General features: G+C 41.0%; 2 protein-coding genes across 6 annotated transcripts in view; both read right to left on the minus strand.

The window, feature by feature from the left end:
* The window catches only part of LOC118280904 (collagen alpha-2(IV) chain-like), a 29,211-nt gene extending 21,310 nt beyond the window's left edge, over positions 1–7,901 (minus strand). For all 3 annotated transcript variants that reach the window (XM_050700440.1, XM_050700439.1, XM_050700441.1), the window contains exons 1-11: positions 7,800–7,901; positions 6,957–7,160; positions 6,039–6,066; positions 5,387–5,410; positions 5,017–5,064; positions 4,399–4,488; positions 4,034–4,054; positions 3,476–3,574; positions 2,223–2,387; positions 1,256–1,309; positions 422–472 (exon numbers count right to left, since the gene is read on the minus strand). In XM_050700440.1, the coding sequence (XP_050556397.1) occupies positions 422–472; positions 1,256–1,309; positions 2,223–2,387; positions 3,476–3,574; positions 4,034–4,054; positions 4,399–4,488; positions 5,017–5,064; positions 5,387–5,410; positions 6,039–6,066; positions 6,957–7,160; positions 7,800–7,835 (820 nt within the window). In that variant the 5' untranslated portion in view covers positions 7,836–7,901. The remainder of the gene's footprint in view (positions 1–421; positions 473–1,255; positions 1,310–2,222; positions 2,388–3,475; positions 3,575–4,033; positions 4,055–4,398; positions 4,489–5,016; positions 5,065–5,386; positions 5,411–6,038; positions 6,067–6,956; positions 7,161–7,799) is intronic.
* A 4,095-nt stretch (positions 7,902–11,996) lies between these two features.
* On the minus strand, positions 11,997–19,843 carry LOC118281127 (uncharacterized). 3 transcript variants are annotated; one of them, XM_050700593.1, is made up of 9 exons: positions 19,736–19,842; positions 18,604–18,740; positions 17,362–17,501; positions 16,092–16,253; positions 15,431–15,560; positions 14,654–14,727; positions 13,926–13,948; positions 13,198–13,277; positions 11,997–12,279 (listed from the first exon to the last, which is right to left on the minus strand). In XM_050700593.1, exons 1-8 carry the CDS (start codon positions 19,782–19,784, stop codon positions 13,228–13,230), a joined length of 765 nt encoding a protein of 254 aa, XP_050556550.1. In that variant the 5' UTR covers positions 19,785–19,842; the 3' UTR covers positions 11,997–12,279; positions 13,198–13,227. The 3 variants fall into 3 exon arrangements, with proteins under 3 accessions (XP_050556550.1, XP_050556552.1, XP_050556551.1); XM_050700595.1 differs by having other exon boundaries at positions 12,200–12,352; positions 13,198–13,274; positions 19,736–19,843; XM_050700594.1 differs by having other exon boundaries at positions 12,201–12,352.
* Positions 19,844–21,239: the final 1,396 nt, after the last annotated feature.

Consider the following 21,239-nt stretch of genomic DNA (forward strand, 5'->3'; position numbering starts at 1 on the left):
TTCAAGTGTCCGTGGGCGGCGGCGATTGCTTACCATCAGGTGATCCGTCTGCTCGTTTACCGGCTTATACCATAAAATAAATGTATTTGTTTGACGTGGAACTCGACTAGTTTTAGCTACTACAGTAGCAGCGCGACAATCGCCGCGTCGTGTGTCGCAGAATGCTGCTCATGAATATGAGCCTCTAGCATGGCTTGAAACTAGTCGAGTTCCTCGTCAAACAGTTACGTGAGTAAGCCGATAACATAATAATTAATTTAGTATGTCTCACGAAAGTTATAATAAAATAACGACACCTCTCAAGCCAAAATCCATCAAGCCTGCAGAGCGTGCCAAAAAATTATACATATGTACTCTCGAAATCATAACCCTCCTTCTAGCACAGTCGGGTAATAAAAGAAATGCTTTGAATTTAACTTACGTCTTGCGTAAACGAAGTTGACATCTTTGCGGGTCCAAGCTGTGTGGTGGCCTGTATTAAACAAAATAAGAATTATGTAGTACTACTACTAATAGGGATGATGACGGGGTGTGAAAATTAAAAATCTATTTAGTCCGTCAGTTAGGTAATGAAAAAATATTAGACACGTATGTTTTTTGTTTTGTCATATAAGATAACGATGCTTAGATAAAACGAATCAAAGTTTAGGAGTGGGAGCTTTGTTATTTCTACGTATAAAACGTACCTAGAAGTGACGTTACGCGATATTTCAAAACTGAACCAGTAGTCATTGTTAGAGATCAAAGATTAGTTAAATAATATTTTATATGTTAACTAAAACTCACGGTTTACTGGAGAAAAACTCTACAAGTTTCGAATCACAGAGGGACTCTTCATCATTCTCCTTGAATGTACGTGAGTAAACCGTGATTTTTAGTCAATTTAGTATGTCTCACCATAGTTATTATTGTTTTTTCACAATAACGTCACGCCTTTTAATCCCCAAGGGGTAGGCAGATATGCACATTATGTCACATAATACCAATTTACACCTATTGCCATATACCGGACACAATTCCAGACTCCGTGCTACTACTGACTTTCGAAAAACCGAAATAGGCCCAAAAAACCGATAAAAGCCTAGTAATACTTTGCCCGACCCAGGAATCGAACCGTTGTTCAGCAGTCGCACTTACGACCACCCGAGCAACGAGGCAGTCTCTCCATTAATGTACGTGAGTAAACCGTGATTTTTAGTTAATTTTGTATGTCTCACGATAGTTATTATAAAAAATATTTTATTTATGTACTTACGGCCAAACAAGTGACTGATTTCCAAAATAGCTTGAGCAAGGTGCTTGGGGTATCCTGAAAAAGAAAAACCAGTTTAATATACTGTTCTTTCCCATATTATGTAATAGCTAAGCTGTGAAACTATGTGACCGTTTCCACTGATACCAAGCTACGTAGCTGTGCGAGTAAGATGCGCAGCTTGAGTATGCGATGTATCTATAGTAGGGAAGCCATCCATAGCATGCATCTTTCCATATAAAAATATAGCCTTCCTGGTCTATTTGAAATAAAGAATTTTGACTTTGACTTTGAAACCTTCTCCGTGTGAGAAGAGGCCTTTGGTCAGCAGTGGACACTTATAGGCTGTTGATGTTGATGTTGATATGTGATGATATACGGAGAGAGGGAGCTTATTTGTTATTTTTTTGCGGGGGGAAAGTCATCCAATGACTTCTCCCGCCTTGGGCGAGGCGAGAAGGAGCGTCAGACCTTTACTGACTAAAAACCACCCCGTTCCTACTCCTGCATTTCGAGCCGGAACCCCGGTAAACCCGCTAGGTAGTCCGCAGCTGCGGATCAGGCATCAGCCCTACTGGGCCCCATCTGTGGTGGTCTCATAGCTCTTTAAAGCGTGCGCAGAACGCGACGTGCTGCACGCACGGGTCTGGTTCTGGTCGGGCGGTGAGTTACCCTTGCTCGCCGTCTACAGACCCGCACTTACGATGACCGGAGATTGTCCCGTGATCTCCGACGCCAGAATGTAGTGTGAGAAAAAGCCTTTGGTCAGCAGTGGCCACTTATAGGCTGTTGATGTTGATGTTGAAATGTCTCTGAGTGAGAGAGTGAGAGAGAGAGAGAGAGAGAGAGAGAGAGAGAGAGAGAGAGAGAGAGAGAGAGAGAGAGAGAGAGAGAGAGAGAGAGAGAGAGAGAGAGAGAGAGAGAGAGAGAGAGAGAGAGAGAGAGAGAGAGAGAGAGAGAGAGAGCTTACCTTCAAGACCATCAATGCCGCCTTTGAGTTGCAACAAAGCATGCACTTGTTTGACTGCGTGTTGCAGCTTGTAGTAGAGAATGACCTCAGCTTCGTTGCTGTATCCAGCCCTGTATGCCTTCCATCCCCACCGTCTGCCGTAATGGGTTTTCGTGCAGAGGTGTACTGCAAAGAAAATATACATTATAAATAAATAAATAAAAATAAAATAAAAAAACAAAAAAGCCTTATAATTTCTCCCAAAGTTACAATTATGCTTAACCTAATATGATAACTAATTTCTTTAACTAATTAAAGAGCAAAGAAAATATACATTAATGATATTTATTTCAGTAAATAATCCGAGTCTGGTTACTCTGAGATGAAATAGCGAAACAAAATCAGAGTTTAACGTAGATTTTAATACGTGTTTTAACTCCCAAAGTCGTAGAAGGTACACATCGTATTCTTAGAATGAAAGTGACTAAACTCAATATTTCTGTAACATTTTATCATAAACTGGCGTTATAAAATAACAAATAGACTCTACAACTAAAGAACTAATCCATAAATCTAGTAGAAATCATGTATGCCATGGAATACGGAAGAGATACTAAAATTTATTCAATACTTTAATTTTCTGAGACTTTCGTACTCATTTCCCACAACTTGCAGTTTTTGATCAATTTGATCGATATGTGCATTGTAGGACTCACTCTTTGCCGTTTGTATAATGTGTCTTGTTACGTCTTGTTGGGATGTTAAACCTTAACTAGTTGTAATGTTTTTAATTTCATCGTTAAAGTGTATAACGATGCTTTTCCAACAGAGATCTGCTATGTAGCTATGCTACGAAGATGTAACAGCTAAGCTGTGACACTATGTGACCGTTTCCACTGATACTAAGCTATATAGCTGTGCGTGGAAGATGCGCAGCTCGAGTATGCGATGCATCGATAGTAGGGAAGCCATCCATAGCACGCATCTTTCCATATCAAAATCATAGCTTAGCTGAGTCCGTTTCCACCAGTGCTAAGCTAAATGTACCAATGAATATGATTGGTGGAAGCCAAACGCATCCACAGCAACGTAGCATAGCACATCTCTGGTGGAAAAGCACTCTACAGGAGATTATCTTTTTAAAATGCTGTGTCATTTTATGTTTCTTAAATTAATAAATAGACATGAGCCCATTACAGGAGATTTTCTTTTCAAAAGGCATTAATTTCATTCATTTTCTGTTTCTTTAATTAATAAATAGACATGGTACTCACATTTGGGGTGTTTCAAATGGTGAAGATGTCCATGCCTGGATCGGACGTGGAGCGTGTGGCCGAGCACACAGTCTCCGATCCTGGTCGTAGCAATCACCACTGGAAGATAACAGACACAAAATAAACATACATACATAATAATTATATTTATAAAGATTATTATAAGCACATAGCTTCATTGACGAACTGAGTGATAAACAAATTTATTGTGATATTTTTAAAGTGAGTTTTTACATATAAATATTTTGACTTTGACTTTGATTTTCACTTTGACTTTGATCATCTCTATCACTTTGACTTTGACTTTGAATATGATTTAGACTTTGTTTTTGACTTTAATGTTGATTTTGACGACGTTTTAACGTCAAAGTCAAAACTTTGACTTTGACGTTGACTTTGATATTGAATAGAGAACGATTGATATTTCTACTACAGTGAGTTGTAACACAAAAATACTTAAACTTTGACATTAAATATGATTTGGACTTTGACTTTGATATTAAAAAGATCACAATTGATCCTTCAAGTGACTGAATAATGGTTAAAGTTGATACTTACACTTCGAAAGAAGGTCACCCACTGAAAGAGAAATAGAAACAATGAAATATTAGTTAATATGAAATAAAATCATGCCTGAAAATTCTCTAAAAGAGAAAAATAAATCTAATCATCTCATTTAAAGTATATTATTGAACATATAGTATAACTATATTTTACTATATACTACTTAAATTAAACTTTATTGATACTAAAGTTTGATCTTGACTTTGACATTGATTTTGACCTTGACTTTGATACCCATAGACTTTGATATTAACCTTAATCTTGCCTTAACATTGATTTTGGCTTTAATTTTGTTACTGATTATGACTTTAATTGAGACATTCATTTGAACTTTGACTTTGACATTGATATTGACTTACGTTCTGGGATCCACTGGTTGAGTAGACCACTGACCCCCTTGGTGGCTGTCAGAAGAATCTCTGTCACCTCATTGTAGGTTCGGACGTCCTCTGGAAAATTAAAAATAAAATAAATAAATATAACATGCTCACGCTCTTTAATAGGTTAAGGAGTAGACTAGAGAGATGTGCTCATATACTGAATAATTTTACACCCTTTTTAAGTGTGGAAGAGCCATGCGTCGGCACGAATGGGCCGGCGTGAAACAACGCTTACGTTGTGTGAGTGAGGTTACCGGAGGCCCAATTCCTCCCTTCCCAATCCCCGATTCCCCAACAACCCTTAAATTCCTAACCCCAAACTGCCGGCAACGCAATTGTAAAGCCTGTGGTGTTCAAACCATGGGCGGCACCGATTGCTTAACATCAGGCTTATTCCATAAAAAAACATATAAAATGACCCACATTTCACCAGTTATATTATGAGTCCCATGTGATAGGGGGTGAGCGTCACCATACACCGTTTACAATTCCAAATTCTCTATATTTGCTAAGATTTTTTTTTTAAACATTGCCCGTCTCAAGAAACGAACCTGAGTCCAGTATTCAAGAACCATATTAATATAATGATGAACTTACTTCTTCCGGCAATCCATTTAAAGGCTTTATAAGAAGGAGAGCTGTGATCTGTAAAGAAAGATATTTGAAATTAACATTTTTTTTCATATAAACATTATATAAGGTGTTCTAAAAGTATCTGCCACGGCTTTAATGGGAGGTAGTGTTGTGTTTGAAGATTACAATAGTGAATATAAATGATTGATTATGAGTAATTTTTTTCATACAGAATAATCTACGTATGTGTTTGTTATGAAAGAGCTATCTCTTTCACTGTCTCTGTCGCTTCGTCAATGAAAACACTTTATACAGAGTAGAGTCAATGTTTATTTAACTTCTTTATGTTCTCAAATTGAATTAACTGGTCCGGGGTACGAAAATATCAACTTACCTAGAATTCCTCTGGCGAAGAATCCTGCAAAACAAAAGAAAAACATAAAGGATTAAGTAAAAGATCTCTTATGATATATTTTGGAAACAAATTGTAAGAGAGAGACAAAAAATCAGACTCTTTTAAACCATGCCTCCACAGTTACCTCTAGAAACTTCTCCTGTGTTGTGTGTGCATTTACAAACATACAAGTTCACATACACATGACACCCAGACCCGAAACAACAATTTGTGGATCACACAAAGAGTTGTTACGTGCGGGAATCGAAACCGCTACACGTTACCGCGTTAATAGTGCAGTGTGCAGATTGCTTTTTTTAACTCTTAAGTGAAATATATGAGAATCACAGATGAAGGAGGCTACATACAGAGTAAAGTCATGCCTTTTATCCCCGAAGGGGTAGGCAGAGGTGCACATTACGGCACGTATTGCCACTGTACAATGTACAGGGTAAAGATCACCCTTTTTTTTCAATTCAAAGACTTCTCCCGCCTTGGCGAGAGTGAGTGTCAAACTCTTACTAACTAAGAACCACCTAGTTCCTATTCCTGCTTTTCGAGCCGAAGCCCCGGTAACCCGCTTGGTAGTCGCAGCTCCGGTAAATATCAACCCGGTGTCAAGTAATATAAAGTAAAGAGAAGTTATATTTACCTGCACTCACGAAGTTCGCCTTATCAGCCTAGAAACATAACAAATAAACATTAAACACATGACATAAAAGAGTAACCTATGGAGTTTCTTGCTCGTTCTTCTCCATAGGAATCTACACTTTGGAACGAGCAAATAGAGCAACTAGAGGACTGACCGACAGACAGACATTTTGTTTTCTTTACATTGTAATATTTGCTTTGACGTTCAAAAGTGCCTGGTCTATTTGAAATAAATAATTTTGACTTTGAGATGCACAGTCTTTTTTCGAAACGTTAAAAACGATATTTTCTGTTAACTTTGTATGAAATACTCTATTACGACGTCATAAGTTTTTTACGCCAAATAGCAAACTTATTTCTAGAAATTTAGCTAGAAAAAAATCGAAAATTAAGTAGTTCATCAAATTTATGAATGAGAGTGATTATTTTTGTATATTTTATTGTATTGAAAAGTTGTAATAATTTATTTTTGACCCAGTCATCATTCCTATTGTTAACTTTTGGTTAAAGGATAATGACGCCGTTAACTTTTTGTGTTTTTTTTTTAAAAAAACATCCTTCATTTTTTTTGTTTTTTTTTTTTTTAAAACGTTGCCCCACGTTAGGATTTTCTCCTGTGTCGCGGGTGCGTTTACAAACATACAAGTTCACATACACATGACACCCAGACCCGAAACAACAATTTGTGGATCACACAAAGAGTTGCTCCGTGCGGGAATCGAACCCGCTACCCGTAGCGCGGCAGCCAGTTGCCCAGCCACCGCACCAACCGTGCAGTCGACTTTTTTTTGACCCAGTCATCATTCCAATTGTTAACTAATGACGATATATGATAATGACGTCGTTAACTTTTGTGTTTTTTTTTTAAAAAAGATCCTTCTTTTTATTATAGCTATATTTTACTCAAACCCATACATACCTCTAAATGGCCGGTGACTTTCCCGACCAGTTCAGAAACGGACTTCACGGTACCAGTGACTTTCTTCACTGTCTTCGTGACTCCTCCCACCAGTCTTCCCACCGTATGTCCCGTGTGCTCTACCACCCATGGTAGTCCCTTGAGGTGCCTCTCAAGCTTCTTGTGGTGATTATGGTGATGCGGTGTGGCTGCTACAATCGCCAACTGTGGAAAAGGGTTTGGGGATTAGTGTTTTTGTGGTAAATGAGCTGATGGATCAGTTGATGGTAAGCAATCGTCGTTGCTCATGGATGTTTGAAACAAGCAAGTTGCAAGTGCGTTGTCGGTTTTTTGGGAATTTAAGGGTTGTTGGGGAAGCGGGGATTGGGATGATTAGAAGAGGATTAATTGGGCCTCCGGTAACCTCACTCACAAAACAACGTCAGTGGAGGATAACAACGTTAGGGAGTATAATATAATATATCGTCACGGTTTTTATCCCAAAAGGGATGAGCAGAGGTGCACATTACGGCACGTAATGCCGCTATACAATGTACACACACTTTTCACAATTTGTGTTATAAGTCCCATGTAATAAGGGGTGAGCCTATTGCCATATACTGGATACAATTTCAGACTCCATGCTACTACTGAGAAATTTTCGAAAAACCGAAAAAAGCTCAGTAATACTTTGCCCGACACGGGAATCGAACCCGAAATCCCTTGTCCGGCAATCCACGACCACTCGACCAACGACACTACTTAAATGTATATCAATAATATACTTATTTATTTATTTCTAAATATTTTTTTTTTATTTTACTTAAAATATTAAAGTTAAGTAAATTAAAAAAATGGACTCACCAAGGCGACTGCAACCAAAATCTTGGTGGACACCATTTTGGTACCCAGTGGACTAACTGGAGATGGGCTTCTACGACCAAACTCCAACTATGTCCACCAAACCACTACCCCAAGCTTATATACCGAATCAAAACTACCAAAACAAAAAAAAAATACCAAATTTGTTTACACAATTGTTTCAATCACACGTACTTTAAAATTGTTTCTATCGTCTATATATTATTTATTAACTACCAAAATTAATATACAGCGTGTAACAAACAAAATACATCAAGAAAGTTTTTGAATGTGTGGGAGAGCCATGCTTCGGCACTGCTGGGCCGGCTCGACCGGAGTGATACCACGGCCGAGCAGAAAACCGTGAAACAACTTGCGTTGTATTTCGTTGTGTGTGAGGTTACCGGAGGCCCAATTCCCCCCTTGCCAATCTTCCCAATCCCCGATTTCGCGAACAACAACCCTAAAATTCCTAAATCCCAAAAAGCCAGGAACGCACTTGTAACGCCTCTGGTGTTTTAAGTGCGTTGTCGTTTTTTTTTTTAAACACGCCGGTAATCGAGCAGACGTATTACCTGATGGTAAGCAATCGCCACCGCCCATGGACACTTGAAACACGAGAGGCTTTACAATTGCGTTTCCGGCTTTTTGGGAGTTAAAAATTTAAGGGTTGTTGTTCGAGAATGGGGATGGGGAAGATTGGGAATGGGGGAATTGGTTTGTTATGTTATCTAGAAACCGTGCACTTGATATGTATACCACCTTTTTGTTACACCGTGTATATTATTACCTTAAAATTTAAATATTTATTTAACAATAAATTTGTTTAGAACACCTGGGTAAATAACATTGGTATTGAAATAAAAGATTTTCGTATTAACTGATTTTGAGCTAAACAATTAGGTATGATTTATTATTGGTTACCAATTTTCGTGTTAAATAAAATATGTTTTAAAATTATTCCTATTCTTCATCCCCCTATTACGACTGACTGACTGACTGACTCGAGTCGAGTGGTCGAAATTACGAAAAGGGGTCTCGGGTTCAATCCCCGGGTCGGACAGAGTATTACTGTGTTTATTTCCGATTTTCGAAAATATCTCAGTAGTAGCACGGAGTCTGGTATTGTGTCCAGTATATGGCAATAGGCTCACCCCCTATTACATGGGACTTATAACACAAATGGTGAAAAGTGGATGTACATTGTATAGCGGCATTACGTGCCGTAATGTGCAACTGTAACTACCCCTTCGGGGATAAAAAGTCTTGACGATATTTATTTATTATACTCTCCTATTGTATCTCTGTGCCGGCTCGACCGGAGTGATACCACGGCCGAGCAGAAAACAAACGTGAAACAACGCTTGCGTTGTGTGCGTGAGGTTACCGGAGGCCCAATTACCTTGCTTAACTCAGGAACCAAACGTTCAACACATTACAGCAATCTTAGGATCATAAATAACTAACATTAAACACATGTATTACGTCATTAACTCTTTGTATAACTGCTTACGACAAAGAATTAATGTAGCGTGAAGAACATGTGTAACTCAATTTTGGTGGAAAATCTGTTATAATAATTTGAGTTCAGTTTAAAAAATACTTTGACGACACATGATAAGTGACGAATGGGCCGGCTCGACCGGAGTGATACCACGGCCTCACAGAAAACCGACGTGAAACAACGCTTGTGTTGTGTTTCGTTGTGTGAGTGAGGTTACTGGAGGCCCAATTCCCCCTTCCCAATCTTCCCAATCCCCGATTCCCGAACAACAACCCTTAAATTCCTAACCCCCAAAAAGCCGGCAACGCACTTGTAACGGTGTTTCAAGTGTCCATGGGCGGCGACGATTGCTTACCATCAGGTGATACGTCTGCTCGTTTACCGGAGTGTTTCATAAAAAAAGTGACAGAAGACAGAAGTCGCACACAGACGATCGACGAACAAATCAACGGATGACGTCATAAATCCTACATCGCACATGTGAAGTTTACATGCGAATAAATATGGATAGAAAATCCCAACGAACAACAGTTGGGCAGAAAGCCCGCCAGGCACGATCACCTCGCCTGGTCGGAAGATACTGCTTTTCTTAGGGAACTTTACTCTCTGTTCTCTAAAATACTTAGGAATGAGCACATATCTTCACTGACAAACAGACTGACTGAGAAGGAAAATAGAGTAAATGTAAATGACTACTTTTTATTTTAGTGTCCGTCTTGTAGATTATTTAAAAAAATTACATACGTAATTTTTTTTTCCTTACGGAAACAAATACTTTCGAAGATATATCGATTTGAAATATCGCGTGACATTACTTCTAGGTACGTTTTATACGTAGAAATGACGTATTTGCTCCCACTTCTAAACTTTGATTCGTTTTATCTAAGTACGGTACTGTTATCTTATACCTATGACAAAATAAAAAAATACGTGTCTAATATTTTTCTTTCGAAGATATATCGATTTGAAATATCTCGTGACCGCTCGAGGTCATCTCTGTGTCCCCGACAGGGGGCGCGAGGTCGCACCATCCAGGCCGATGCCTGTTTTGGCGGTTTCTTCTCGCTGCCTAATATGTATAAGCGCCATGATCACGGATCACGTATAAACTGTTTATCCGTGATCATGGCGCTTGCAACAGTGCCGAAATATCGGAAACTCATTAATAATGAAAAACATGGTAATTATTCCGTTTTAAATTTCAATTCTAGTGACGTAATATTTATCTATACAGAACCCAAAAAAATAAACTACCAAGTGTATGCTTAACCAAATTTTCCAAAAATCACGCTTTGGATTAACGCTACAGAATGTATGTCGCACATAGCATACACAATACATAACACATGTGTTTGTTTTATTACATGATACATACAATACATATATGTACTAATATTATAACTGAAACAGCATGTCTGTTTGTTTAAGTTATTTGTTTGTCCGTCTTTTACGGTAAAATGGAGCGACGATTCTTTGTTTTTTTTTTGGAATTGGTGACAATCGAGCCGTGACACCTGATGGTAAGCGATCAGCACCGCCCATGGACACCCGCAACACTAAAGGAGTCACACATGCGTTGCCGGGCCTTTAAAGAAGAAGTAAGCCTTTTCTCTCTTCCCTCTCTTTTGAAAGTTTACGTATTCTTTTAAGTAAATGGGATTGAATGGGACATAGACTACCTGTGTCAATTCTCACCTCCCTTTTTTTGAGGGGGGAAAATCATCCAATGACATCTCTCGCCTTGGGCGAGGCGGGAGGGAGTGTCTCTTACTGACTAAAAACCACCCGTTGCTACTCCTGCTTTTCGAACCGGAGCCCCGGTAAACCCGCTAGGTAGTCCGCAGCTCAGTATCGAGTGACATAGGCTACTTTTGTCTCTTTCTAACCCCTCCACTTCCCTAAAATAGGGAATGAAAGTTTGTATGGTGTATTTCGTTATTTTCAGGGTAGGTTTAAGTGAAGGAGAACCATGCTTGTGTAGAGGCTGACACCCCCTCTCGTCTCGCCCAAGGTGAGAGTAGATTTATTTTAACAGGATGAAGTTTCCCCCATCAAAAAAAACCGCTTAAAGGAGCGCGAGCGAAGCCGTAGACATAAGCTAGTATATAACATAATACATGTAGAAGTAATTAATTATTACATTCAATTGTTTTTCAGTAACAATTCAGTATTTCAGCCATTCAAAGTCATTGTAAAACTATTTCTTTTGATTCTAGATTTTCGTACGTAGTTTTAAAAATAAATATTAACTATTTTCTATAATTAATTTTTTTATTTGCCTCGTTGGTCGAGTGGTCGCAAGTGCGACTGCCGGACAAGGGCTCGATTCCCGGGTCGGGCAAAGTATTACAGGACTTTTTCGGTTTTACGAAAATTTCTCAGTCGTTGCACGGAGTCTGGAATTGTGTCCAGTATATGGCAATAGGCTCACCCCCTATTACATGGGACTTATAACACGAATGGTGGGTGTACATTGTACAGCGGCATTACGTGCCATAATGTGCACCTCTGCCTACCCCTTCGGGGATAAAAGGCGCAACGCTCTAACTAATTTATAGAAAGGTTAAAAATAAAACATCCCCGTTTTCAAAATACAAGATTTATTTTAATTCACATTAGACAAATCTGCTACTATACAAGTATACATAAAAAAAAAACTGTTGGAATTTTACAAAAATAAAATTAAGGATTGTTAGGTTAAACGAGAAAATTCTTCATCAAAGGAAATGATACATGATATTTATTTTGCAAATAGGTTACAATGTAACTCTTTTACACATCAATCTCTTAAATAACTAGATGAGGCCGGCATTTCCTTCCCGTGCCGTGGCATCACACCGGCTGAGTCGGCCCATTCGTGAAGCATGGCTTTCCCACACTTAGGTTCCACAATTAGATTATATTAATTACATCTCTCGTTTTACCTAACATTCTATAAATACGACAAACGTTTGAAGAATTTAAACAGCTCTGCTGATCCTGAAATGAAATTTAGAAGAGATTGTGCTTCATCATCCTAATAGTGTGCATTACATCCTTAAGATTGACTACCCTGTGGAAAATATAATAGATTACTTAAAAAAACATAATTATAAACGTTCTACTACGCTCCTTACATACTTCTTTAGCTTCCACCACATTCATACATCTGATGGTATACAGAAATTACAGAGCGTCACCGCTGTGTACATTCTAAGACTCTCTCAGCACTCCGATACACTCCCCTAGCGCACTACATGTCACACAGCTTGCTACGCGCAGTAGTTACAGCTGTGTACAGTCTGTCACTCTCTCAGCACTCCCCTACACTCCCCTAGCGCGCTACATGTCACACAGCTTGCTACGCGCAGTAGGTACAGCTGTGTATAGTCTGTCACTCTCACAGTCGCCACTAACGGACTTTCAATATTCTTAATTTAGTATTTTACCCCTATGAAGAAATAAATTAAAAAAAAAAATTGTATTGTTAGAGAAAAGTGTGGTTTGAAAGACGATGTAGTGACTAGGATTGAAAAGGGAATGTTACGATGGTTTGGACATGTAGAAAGGATGGATGAAAGCAGATTTACGAAAGAAATATACAAGGCGAATATGAGCGGGACCATCGGTAGAGGGCGCTCCAGACGGACATATAGCGACCAGATTGGCGATATATTAAAAAAGGACCAAATTAAAAGTACCTTTAACCGACGAGCATGCATGAAAAGACTGATGACTGTTGATGAAGCGAAAGAAGTAGGTATGTAAGAACCGTGGCAATTGGCGTTCCATTGTCTCTGCCTACCCCCATGGGAGACAGGCGTGAGGTTATGTATGAATGAAGAAATAAATATAGGACCAAACAATTAAGTACAAAAAAAAATTGTCACACTTTCTTTTCTATTACAAAATACTTACTATTTTTATTGCTTATTATTTTTTTATATATTAAGAGCTGCTTTTGCTATTAGCTTTCGTAGTTACGTTTGCTGCTGGTGCTGAAAAAAGTAATTTTTAGTGAATTTCGACATTTCCATGACACCGTTTCATGGTGGATATCCCACCCACTCGCACGAAGCGCTTTGCTTCAAGCTTCCTTGTGCGAACTGCGAGTGGAACCCTTGCCGAAATCTGTGTTTCCTGATGGGTATAACCTGGGTGTCTTCAAAGCCCGAGTGAATAGGTTGCTTATGGGCAGACGTGCTCCACCGTAGGCCGCATCATCACATACCATCAGGCGAGATAGTGGCCAAACGTCGACCCATTTAACATTAAAAAATAAACATGCATCACACTTTATTACCCGAAATATTTCCATTTCATACCTAATACCGGAGGCCCAATTTTCAATCTTCCTAATCCCCGACTCCCAAACAAACCTTAACACTTTGAACGCCGTGGTGGTCACCGGTGACTGACGTTAGCGAAGGATTTGTTTTTAACAGTTTTTTATTGGCAGTCAAAGACTTAAACTCCTAACCCCAAAAGGCCAACGCATTTGTATCGCCTCTGGAGTTTCGGGTGTCCATGGGCGGCAGCGATTGCTTACCATCAGGTGACCCGTCTGTTCATTAACCGGATGATACGATAAAAAAAAACAAAAAAATGTACTAGAAAAAAAAACATATTTTAAAAACCTTAAATACCTTTTACTGTTGTTTCCTTAACCCTGAAAAAAGAATAAAAATTTAAAATTATGGCTTATCAATGTATAAAACTCTTCCCTTACTGTTTGACGAAACTGACTGAGAGAGTGACAGACTGTACACAGCTGTAACTACTGCGCGTAGCAAGCTGTGTGACATGTAGCGCGCTAGGGGAGTGTAGGGGAGTGCTGAGAGAGTGACAGACTGTACACAGCTGTAACTACTGCGCGTAGCAAGCTGTGTGACATGTAGCGCGCTAGGAGAGTGTAGGGGATTGCTGAGAGAGTGACAGACTGTACATAGCTGTAACTACTGCGCGTAGCAAGCTGTGTGATATGTAGCGCGCTAGAGGAGTGTAGGGGAGTGCTGAGAGAGTGACAGACTGTACACAGCTGTAACTACAAGCTAAAGAAGTATGTAAGGAGCGTAGTAGGTAGCGCCATGCTTCAGCACGAATGGGCCAGCTTGACCGGAGTAATACCACGGCCTCACAGAAAACCGACGTGAAACAACGCTTGCGTTGCATTTCGTTATGTGAGTGAGGTTACCGGAGGCCCAATTACCGCCCCTCCCAATCTTCCCAATCCCTGATTCCCCAAAAACCCTTAAATCCCTAAAGGTTGGCGACGCAACGCAACGCCTCTGGTGTTTCAAGTGTCCATGGGCGGCGGCGATTGCTTACCATCAGGTGATCCGTCTGCAGGTTAACTGGCTTACTCCATAATTACCTGAATCTGAAAGATTCAGTGGTGGTCTCGTCAACGAAGCCTCTTGCGATGTTAGACGAACCGTCAGTGGTCACCTAAAACATAAAATAGTTAATTGTCAAACAATATAACTCATAATTTTATAATAACTTTCGTAAGTCAAAAAGTCAAAGCATTTATTTCAATTAATCCTAAATTAGACACTTTTGAAACGTCAAATTGAATTGTCCGTCAGTCTGTCTGTCAGTGAAGCTAGGCGCTCGTTCCAAAGTGCTGCTTCGAATAGAGAAGAACGAGAAAGAAAGTCCATCGTTACTCTTAAAAAAAAATGCTTTTTTCAATATCTCTGATAAATTTTTTGATCATTTACCCATTGTATATACAGTGTCCACTGCTGACCAAAGGCCTCTTCTCACACGGAGAAGGTCTGAGCATTAATCACCACGCTTGCTCAATGCGGGTTGGCGATTTCAAACTTATAATTAGAAATTATAAGCCCAGGTTTCCTCACGATGTTTTCCGGGTCGGCCGGCTCTCGGGTTCGATTCCCGGGTCGGGCAAAGTACTACTGGGCTTTTTTGGTTTTTCAAAAATTTCTCAATAGTAGCTTGGAGTCTGGAAATGTGTCCGGTGTATGGCAATAGGCTCACCACCTATTACATGGGACTTCACACAAATGGTGAAAAGTGGGTGTACATTGTATAGCGGCATTACGTGCCGTAATGTGCACCTCTGCCTACCGCTTCGGGGATAAAAGGCGTGACGTTGTTTTTTTTTGTGTTTTTGTTTCTCTCTCACCTCGTGTGTGTGGGGCTGATCAGCTATGGTTGGAACAGCCTTATCCAAGTCCCCACCAAACGGCTGTCGTGTAGATCTTGGAGGGGAGTCCACCGGTCCCATGTTAGAAATAATGGCATGTATTATATTTCTGAAAGAAGATTGTATTGTTATTTAACATTTTTCGGGACCAGTAGGGCTAATGCCTAATCCAGAGCTGCAGACAACCTAGCGGGTTTACCGGGGCTCCAGCTCGAAAAGCAGGAGTAGGAACGGGATGGTTTTTAGTCAGGAAGCCTCTGATTTCTCGCCTCGCCCAAGGCGAGAGAAGTCATTGGATGATTTTCCCCTCTCAAAAAGGCATGTTATACTCCTTTTTAAAAGGCCGGCAATGCACCTTTAGGGAACAGAGAGTAAAGTTCCCTAAGAAAAGGAGGATTCTCCGACCAGGGCCTTGGTGTCATCACTGCGAGGACCGCCCTTCTGGGCGGTTCCTCCCGCCCAATCGTAAATCCTACCCTTTTTTGAGGGGGAAAATCATCCAATGACGTCTCCCGTCTTGGGCGAGGCGGGAGGGAGTGTCAGACTCTTACTGAATAAAAACCACCCCGTTTCTACTCCTGCTTTTCGAGCCGGAGCCCCGGTAAACCCGCTAGGTAGTCCGCAGCTCCGCAAATCTTACCCAGCAAACTCGAAGCCAAGGTCTTTGAAGCTGTTCCTCTCTTGGACCGATAGAGGATGGGAGAACATGCGATAGCCATCCAGCACTTTGATTCCTACCCTGCTGTACTCCTCTTGATTCGGATCATCCTGCTGTCTCCTGCTGCCATAAGCGTGGTAGTAGCTGGAAATAAAGAAATATTTTTTTTTATGACGTATCGAGTGCAGTGCGAGAGGGACGGAGCTATACAACCTACATAGCTCCGTCCCTCTCGCACTGCTCAGTGATCGACCATTCTGACACAATTGTAATAGCAGACTAAGGCCCCTGATGGTAAGCAATCGCCGCCGCAAATGGACACTTGAAACACCAGAGGCGTTACAAATGCGTTGTCGGGCTTTTTGGGGGTTAGGAATTTAAGGGTTGTTCGGGAATCGGGTATTGGGAAGATTGGGAAGGGGGAATTGGGTCTCCGGTAACCTCACTCACACAACGAAACACAACGCAAGCGTTGTTTCACGTCAGTTTTCTGTGAGGCCGTGGTATCACTTTTGTCGAACCGGCCAAGCAGTGCCGAGCCGAAGCATGGCTCTCCCACACTTAAAATCTAAATATATAGATCAAAAACGTTTTAAAATTATTTTTATACAGACTGGCATTAATGGTCATGCAAACGAAACGGATATACAAAATTTCAGATCAATCGGTTGAAGATATCTTCAAAATTTAGTTGCAAGATACCACTTCGAGTGTGGGAGAGCCATGCTTCGGCACTGCTGGGCTGACCCGACCGGGTGATACCACGACCTCACAGAAAACCGTGAGGTTGAAGAACCGGCTTCAATTCTCTTTACCGCCTTATTTTGTTTTAACACAACACACACACAATGCCAAGCCTTTTATCCCCGAAGGGGTAGGCAGAGGTACACATTACGGCACGTATTGCCGCTATACAATGTACACCCACTTTTTACCATCTGTATTATAAGTCCCATGTAATAGGGGGTGAGCCTATTGCCATATACTAGACACAATTCCAGACTCCGTGCTACTACTGAGAAATTTTTGAAAAACCGAAAACACCCCAGTAATACTTTGCCCGACCCGGAAATCGAACCCGAGACCACTTGTTCGGCAGTCGCACTTGCGACCACTCGACCAACGAGATATATTGTATAGCGGCATTACGTGCCGTAATGAGTACTTCTGCCTCCCTTCGGGGATGAAAGGCGTGACGTTGCTTTCTTTTTTTTCTTTTTTAATGTCGGTTGAAAATATTAACGCTACTCACAGCATAGGAGTGGGGGATGTGCCCCCATCCTCGAAGCGGGAGACGCCGATGATGTCATTGACCCTCTGCGCCATTTTGCCGTGGTAATAATGAAGCACTTGGAGGCTCATCTCCGCTAGGTATGTCTCCAGGTCATGCAACTAGGAACGAGAATCTTTACTATTACTAATAATAAAGCTGAAGAGTTTGTTTGTTTGAACGCGCTAATCTCCAGAACTACTGGTCCGATTTGAATAATTATTTTTGTGTTGAATAGTACATTTATTGAGGAAGGCTATAAAACATCACGCTATGACCAATAGGAGCCAAGCAGAGCGGGTGAAACCGCGCGGATGAGGAGCTAGTCAGAGATAAAGTGAGATAAATGACAATTTTATTATAACTTTCGTGAGACATACTAAATTAATTATTATGTTATCGGCTTACTCACGTAACTGTTTTGACGAGGAACTCGACTAGTTTCAAGCCATGCTAGAGGCTCATATTCTCGCCGCGTCGTGTGTCGCGGAATGCTACTCATGAATATGAGCCTCTAGCATGGCTTGAAACTAGTCGAGTTCCTCGTCAAAACATTACGTGAGTAAGCCGATAACATAATAATTAATTAAGATAAATGATATTTATTTTGCAAATAGGTTACAATGTAACTCTTTTACACGTCAATCTTTTAAATAACTAGATGAGGCCGGCATTTCCTATCGGACTACTCTGAGAAGAAATGCCGAAACAAACTCAGAAGTCATAGTCTCTTTTAAAGTCCAGACAAAATCAATTAAAGATGTCGGAGAACCGTGCAAGTAGAAAAACGTAAGAAGAAATTTCGGAGAGAGTGCAAAAGAATTGCACAACTTGATTCCCCCTAGTCCTTTCCAGCTTCGAACCACAAGACAATCGGCGAGGCGTCACCGTTTCATGGTAGATTTTCAAGTGTGGGAGAGCCAAGCTTCGGCACGAATGGACCGGCTCGACCGGAGTGATGCAACGGCCTCACAAAAAACCGACGTGAAACAACACTTTCGCTGTGTTTCGTTGTGTGAGTCCGGTTAACGGAGGCCCAATTCGCCCCTTCCCAATCTTCCTAATCCCCGATTCCCCAACAAACCTTAAATTCCTATCCCCCAAAAGGGCGACAACGCACTTTTCCTCTGGTGTTTCAAGTGTCCATGGGCGGCGGCGATTGCTTACCATCAGGTGATCCGTCTGCTCGTTTACTGGCTTATTCCACAAAAAAAGCTGAGCTACCTTATCAGTCAATATCTTCAGATAATCAGGAGTCTTCCTAAACCGCCGCAGGACAGTACGAAAATCTTCACCGTACAGCTTGAAGGCTTCAGTTTCCACGTCATACTTGCGTCCATTGGACATAAAACATGGGGTTACTGTAAAAAAAATAACCAATTAGCTGGTACAGAGCATGCTGGGAGTGCGACTATCGAGCAAGGGGTCTCGGGTTCGATTCCCGGGTCGGGTGAAGAATTACTGGGCTTTTTTCGGTTTTTCGAAAATTTCTCAGTGGTAGCACTGAGTCTGGAAATGTGCCCGGTATATGGCAATAGGCTCACCACCTATTACATGGGACTTACAACATAAATTGTGAAATGTGGGTGTACATTGGCATTATGTGCCATAATGTGCACCTCTGCCTACCCCATCGGGAATTAAAGGCGTGAAGTTATAAAAAAAACAGCGTGCTGGCAATGATACCAGTATAAACTGACTTGGTGGTGGATTGATTTACGGTAAACAGAAAAGAGTCCAGGAATACTTTGTCCGACCCAGGAATCTAACCCCAGACCCCTAGTCCAGCCGTCGCACTTGTGACCACTCGACAAACGAGACAGTCAGACAGGCAACCAAATGCGAGTTTAAAACCCTTAAAGTCCTAACCCCCAAAAGGGCGGCAACGCACTTGTAACGCATCTGGCGTTTCAAATGTCCATGGGCGGCGGCGATTACTTACCATCAGGTGATACGTCTGCTCGCTTACGTTGGGCATATAATTTCTAATTATAAGTTTGAAATCGCCAACCCGCATAGAGCAAGCGTGGTGATTAATGCTCAAACCTTCTCCGTGTGAGAAGAGGCCTTTTGGTCAGCAGTGGCCACTTATAGGCTGTTGATGTGAAAAAAGACTTCCACTACCTCACATACCCGTAATCCACCAATGACTTCCTTATGGATAGGCTGGAAGCGACCTGCATCTAATACCCTGAAACGAGCTGCGGACTACCTAGCGGGTTTAGCGACGCTCCGACCCGAAAAGCAGTAGCAGGAACGAGGTGGTTTTTAGTCAGTAAGTCTGACACTCCCTCTCGCCCCTGATTTCCCCCCTTAAAAACTCCCTGAAATAATAAGACTTCAAGAAAATACTCACTAAAAGAAAATAATACCATGAGAAATATGAACAGTGTTCTGTTCTCCATTTTATCACGGCGCGAATTTTATATGTTTTATTTCAATTATAAATAATAACGTTTTGTAATAAAAACAAAATTACTATTGTGTAATCTCATTTCTACGTTTTGAGTATGTAGTAAATATTTTATTTTATAACTAAACTAGCAAACCCGGGCGAAATCCGTTTTGCCATGAGATGGCTTCGCTTATTTTTCTTTTATCAAAGATGGTGATGTATGTAAAAAAATATTTTCCAGATTTCCTACTTTTCTCTTGATTTTCTTCTATATGATCTTTGCTATAAACCTCACGGAGCTCGAGATCTTTCTAACGAATGCAAAACCGTGGAAATCGGTTCGTGCGTTCTGTGGTTATAGCGTCAGGAAGGAAAACCCATTTTTTTATATAATTGACTAGCAAACCCAGCAAACTCCGTTTTGCCAATGATATTCCCTTTTTTCTGAATTTTCTTTGCTATAAACCTCATGGAGTCCGAGCCCTTTCTAACGAATGCAAAACCGTGGAAATCGGTTCGTGCGATCTGGAGTTATAGCGTCAGGAAGGAAAACCCGACTTATTTTTATATTATAGATTAGTTGTTAAGAGTTCTGTGCTGTGATAAGAAAGAGAATACAGGCCCACCTTCGCGGAAACGCTAAGTGTGGGAGAGCCATGCTTCGGCACTGCTGGGTCAGCTCGACCGGAGTGATACCACGGCTCCAGAGAAAACCGACGTGAAACAACGCTTGCGTTGTGTGAGTGAGGTTCCCGGAGGCCCAATAACACCCCTTCCCAATCTTTAAATTCTTACTCCTCAAAAGGCTGGCAACGCACTTGAAACGCCTCTGGTGTTTCGTGTGTACATGGTTGGCAGCAATTGCTTACCATAAGGTGATCCGTCTGCTCGTCTACCGGCTTACAATATATTAAAAGAAACTCTTGACTGCCGTAACCCAGCAATTAACTTGTCATTTTGAACTTCGAAAAGATCGTATGAGAATTGAAAATCGTATGTCGTATGATATTATGTATTTTTCATAAGATCAGATCAAGATCGTCGCATCGCGTGCTTGTAGCTCGCAGTCAACGCGCCGTAAGCACGCTGGCAGCTAGTGGTAGCCACAATCTGGGGCCTTAGTCTGCTATTACAATTGTGTCAGAATGGTCGATCATTGAGCAGTGCAAGAGGGACGAAGCATACAACTTACATAGCTCCGTCCCTCTTGCACTGATCAATGATCGACCATTCTGGCACAATTGTAATAGCAGACTAATGCCCCTGGAATCACGCCGTGCCGGAACCATGCTTGTTACGTGTGGTTTGATCTTAAGGCGTAGTTTAACAATCATATGCCAACACCCAATGACTGTTTACTCCCGGACTAGAGCCTCCTCTACATAAGAGGGTTTGCCATAATGGCCATAAGAAAGTTTACCATAATATCCGCTGACAGGCGGGTTGGAGAACGCAGTATAAAAGG

Source organism: Spodoptera frugiperda, chromosome 19 (genome assembly GCF_023101765.2).
Source record: "Spodoptera frugiperda isolate SF20-4 chromosome 19, AGI-APGP_CSIRO_Sfru_2.0, whole genome shotgun sequence".
Lineage (NCBI taxonomy): Eukaryota > Metazoa > Arthropoda > Insecta > Lepidoptera > Noctuidae > Spodoptera > Spodoptera frugiperda.

Bases quoted from the DNA above. Each gene is read 5' to 3' on its own strand.
- LOC118281127 (XM_050700593.1), bottom strand. From the start codon at position 19,784: ATGGAGAACAGAACACTGTTCATATTTCTCATGGTATTATTTTCTTTT. The intron at 18,741-19,735 runs GTGAGTATTTTC...TTTTTTTTACAG, and splicing joins CATGGTATTATTTTCTTTTA to TAACCCCATGTTTTATGTCC. The intron at 17,502-18,603 runs GTAGCTCAGCTT...TCTCGTTCCTAG, and splicing joins TGAAGATATTGACTGATAAG to TTGCATGACCTGGAGACATA.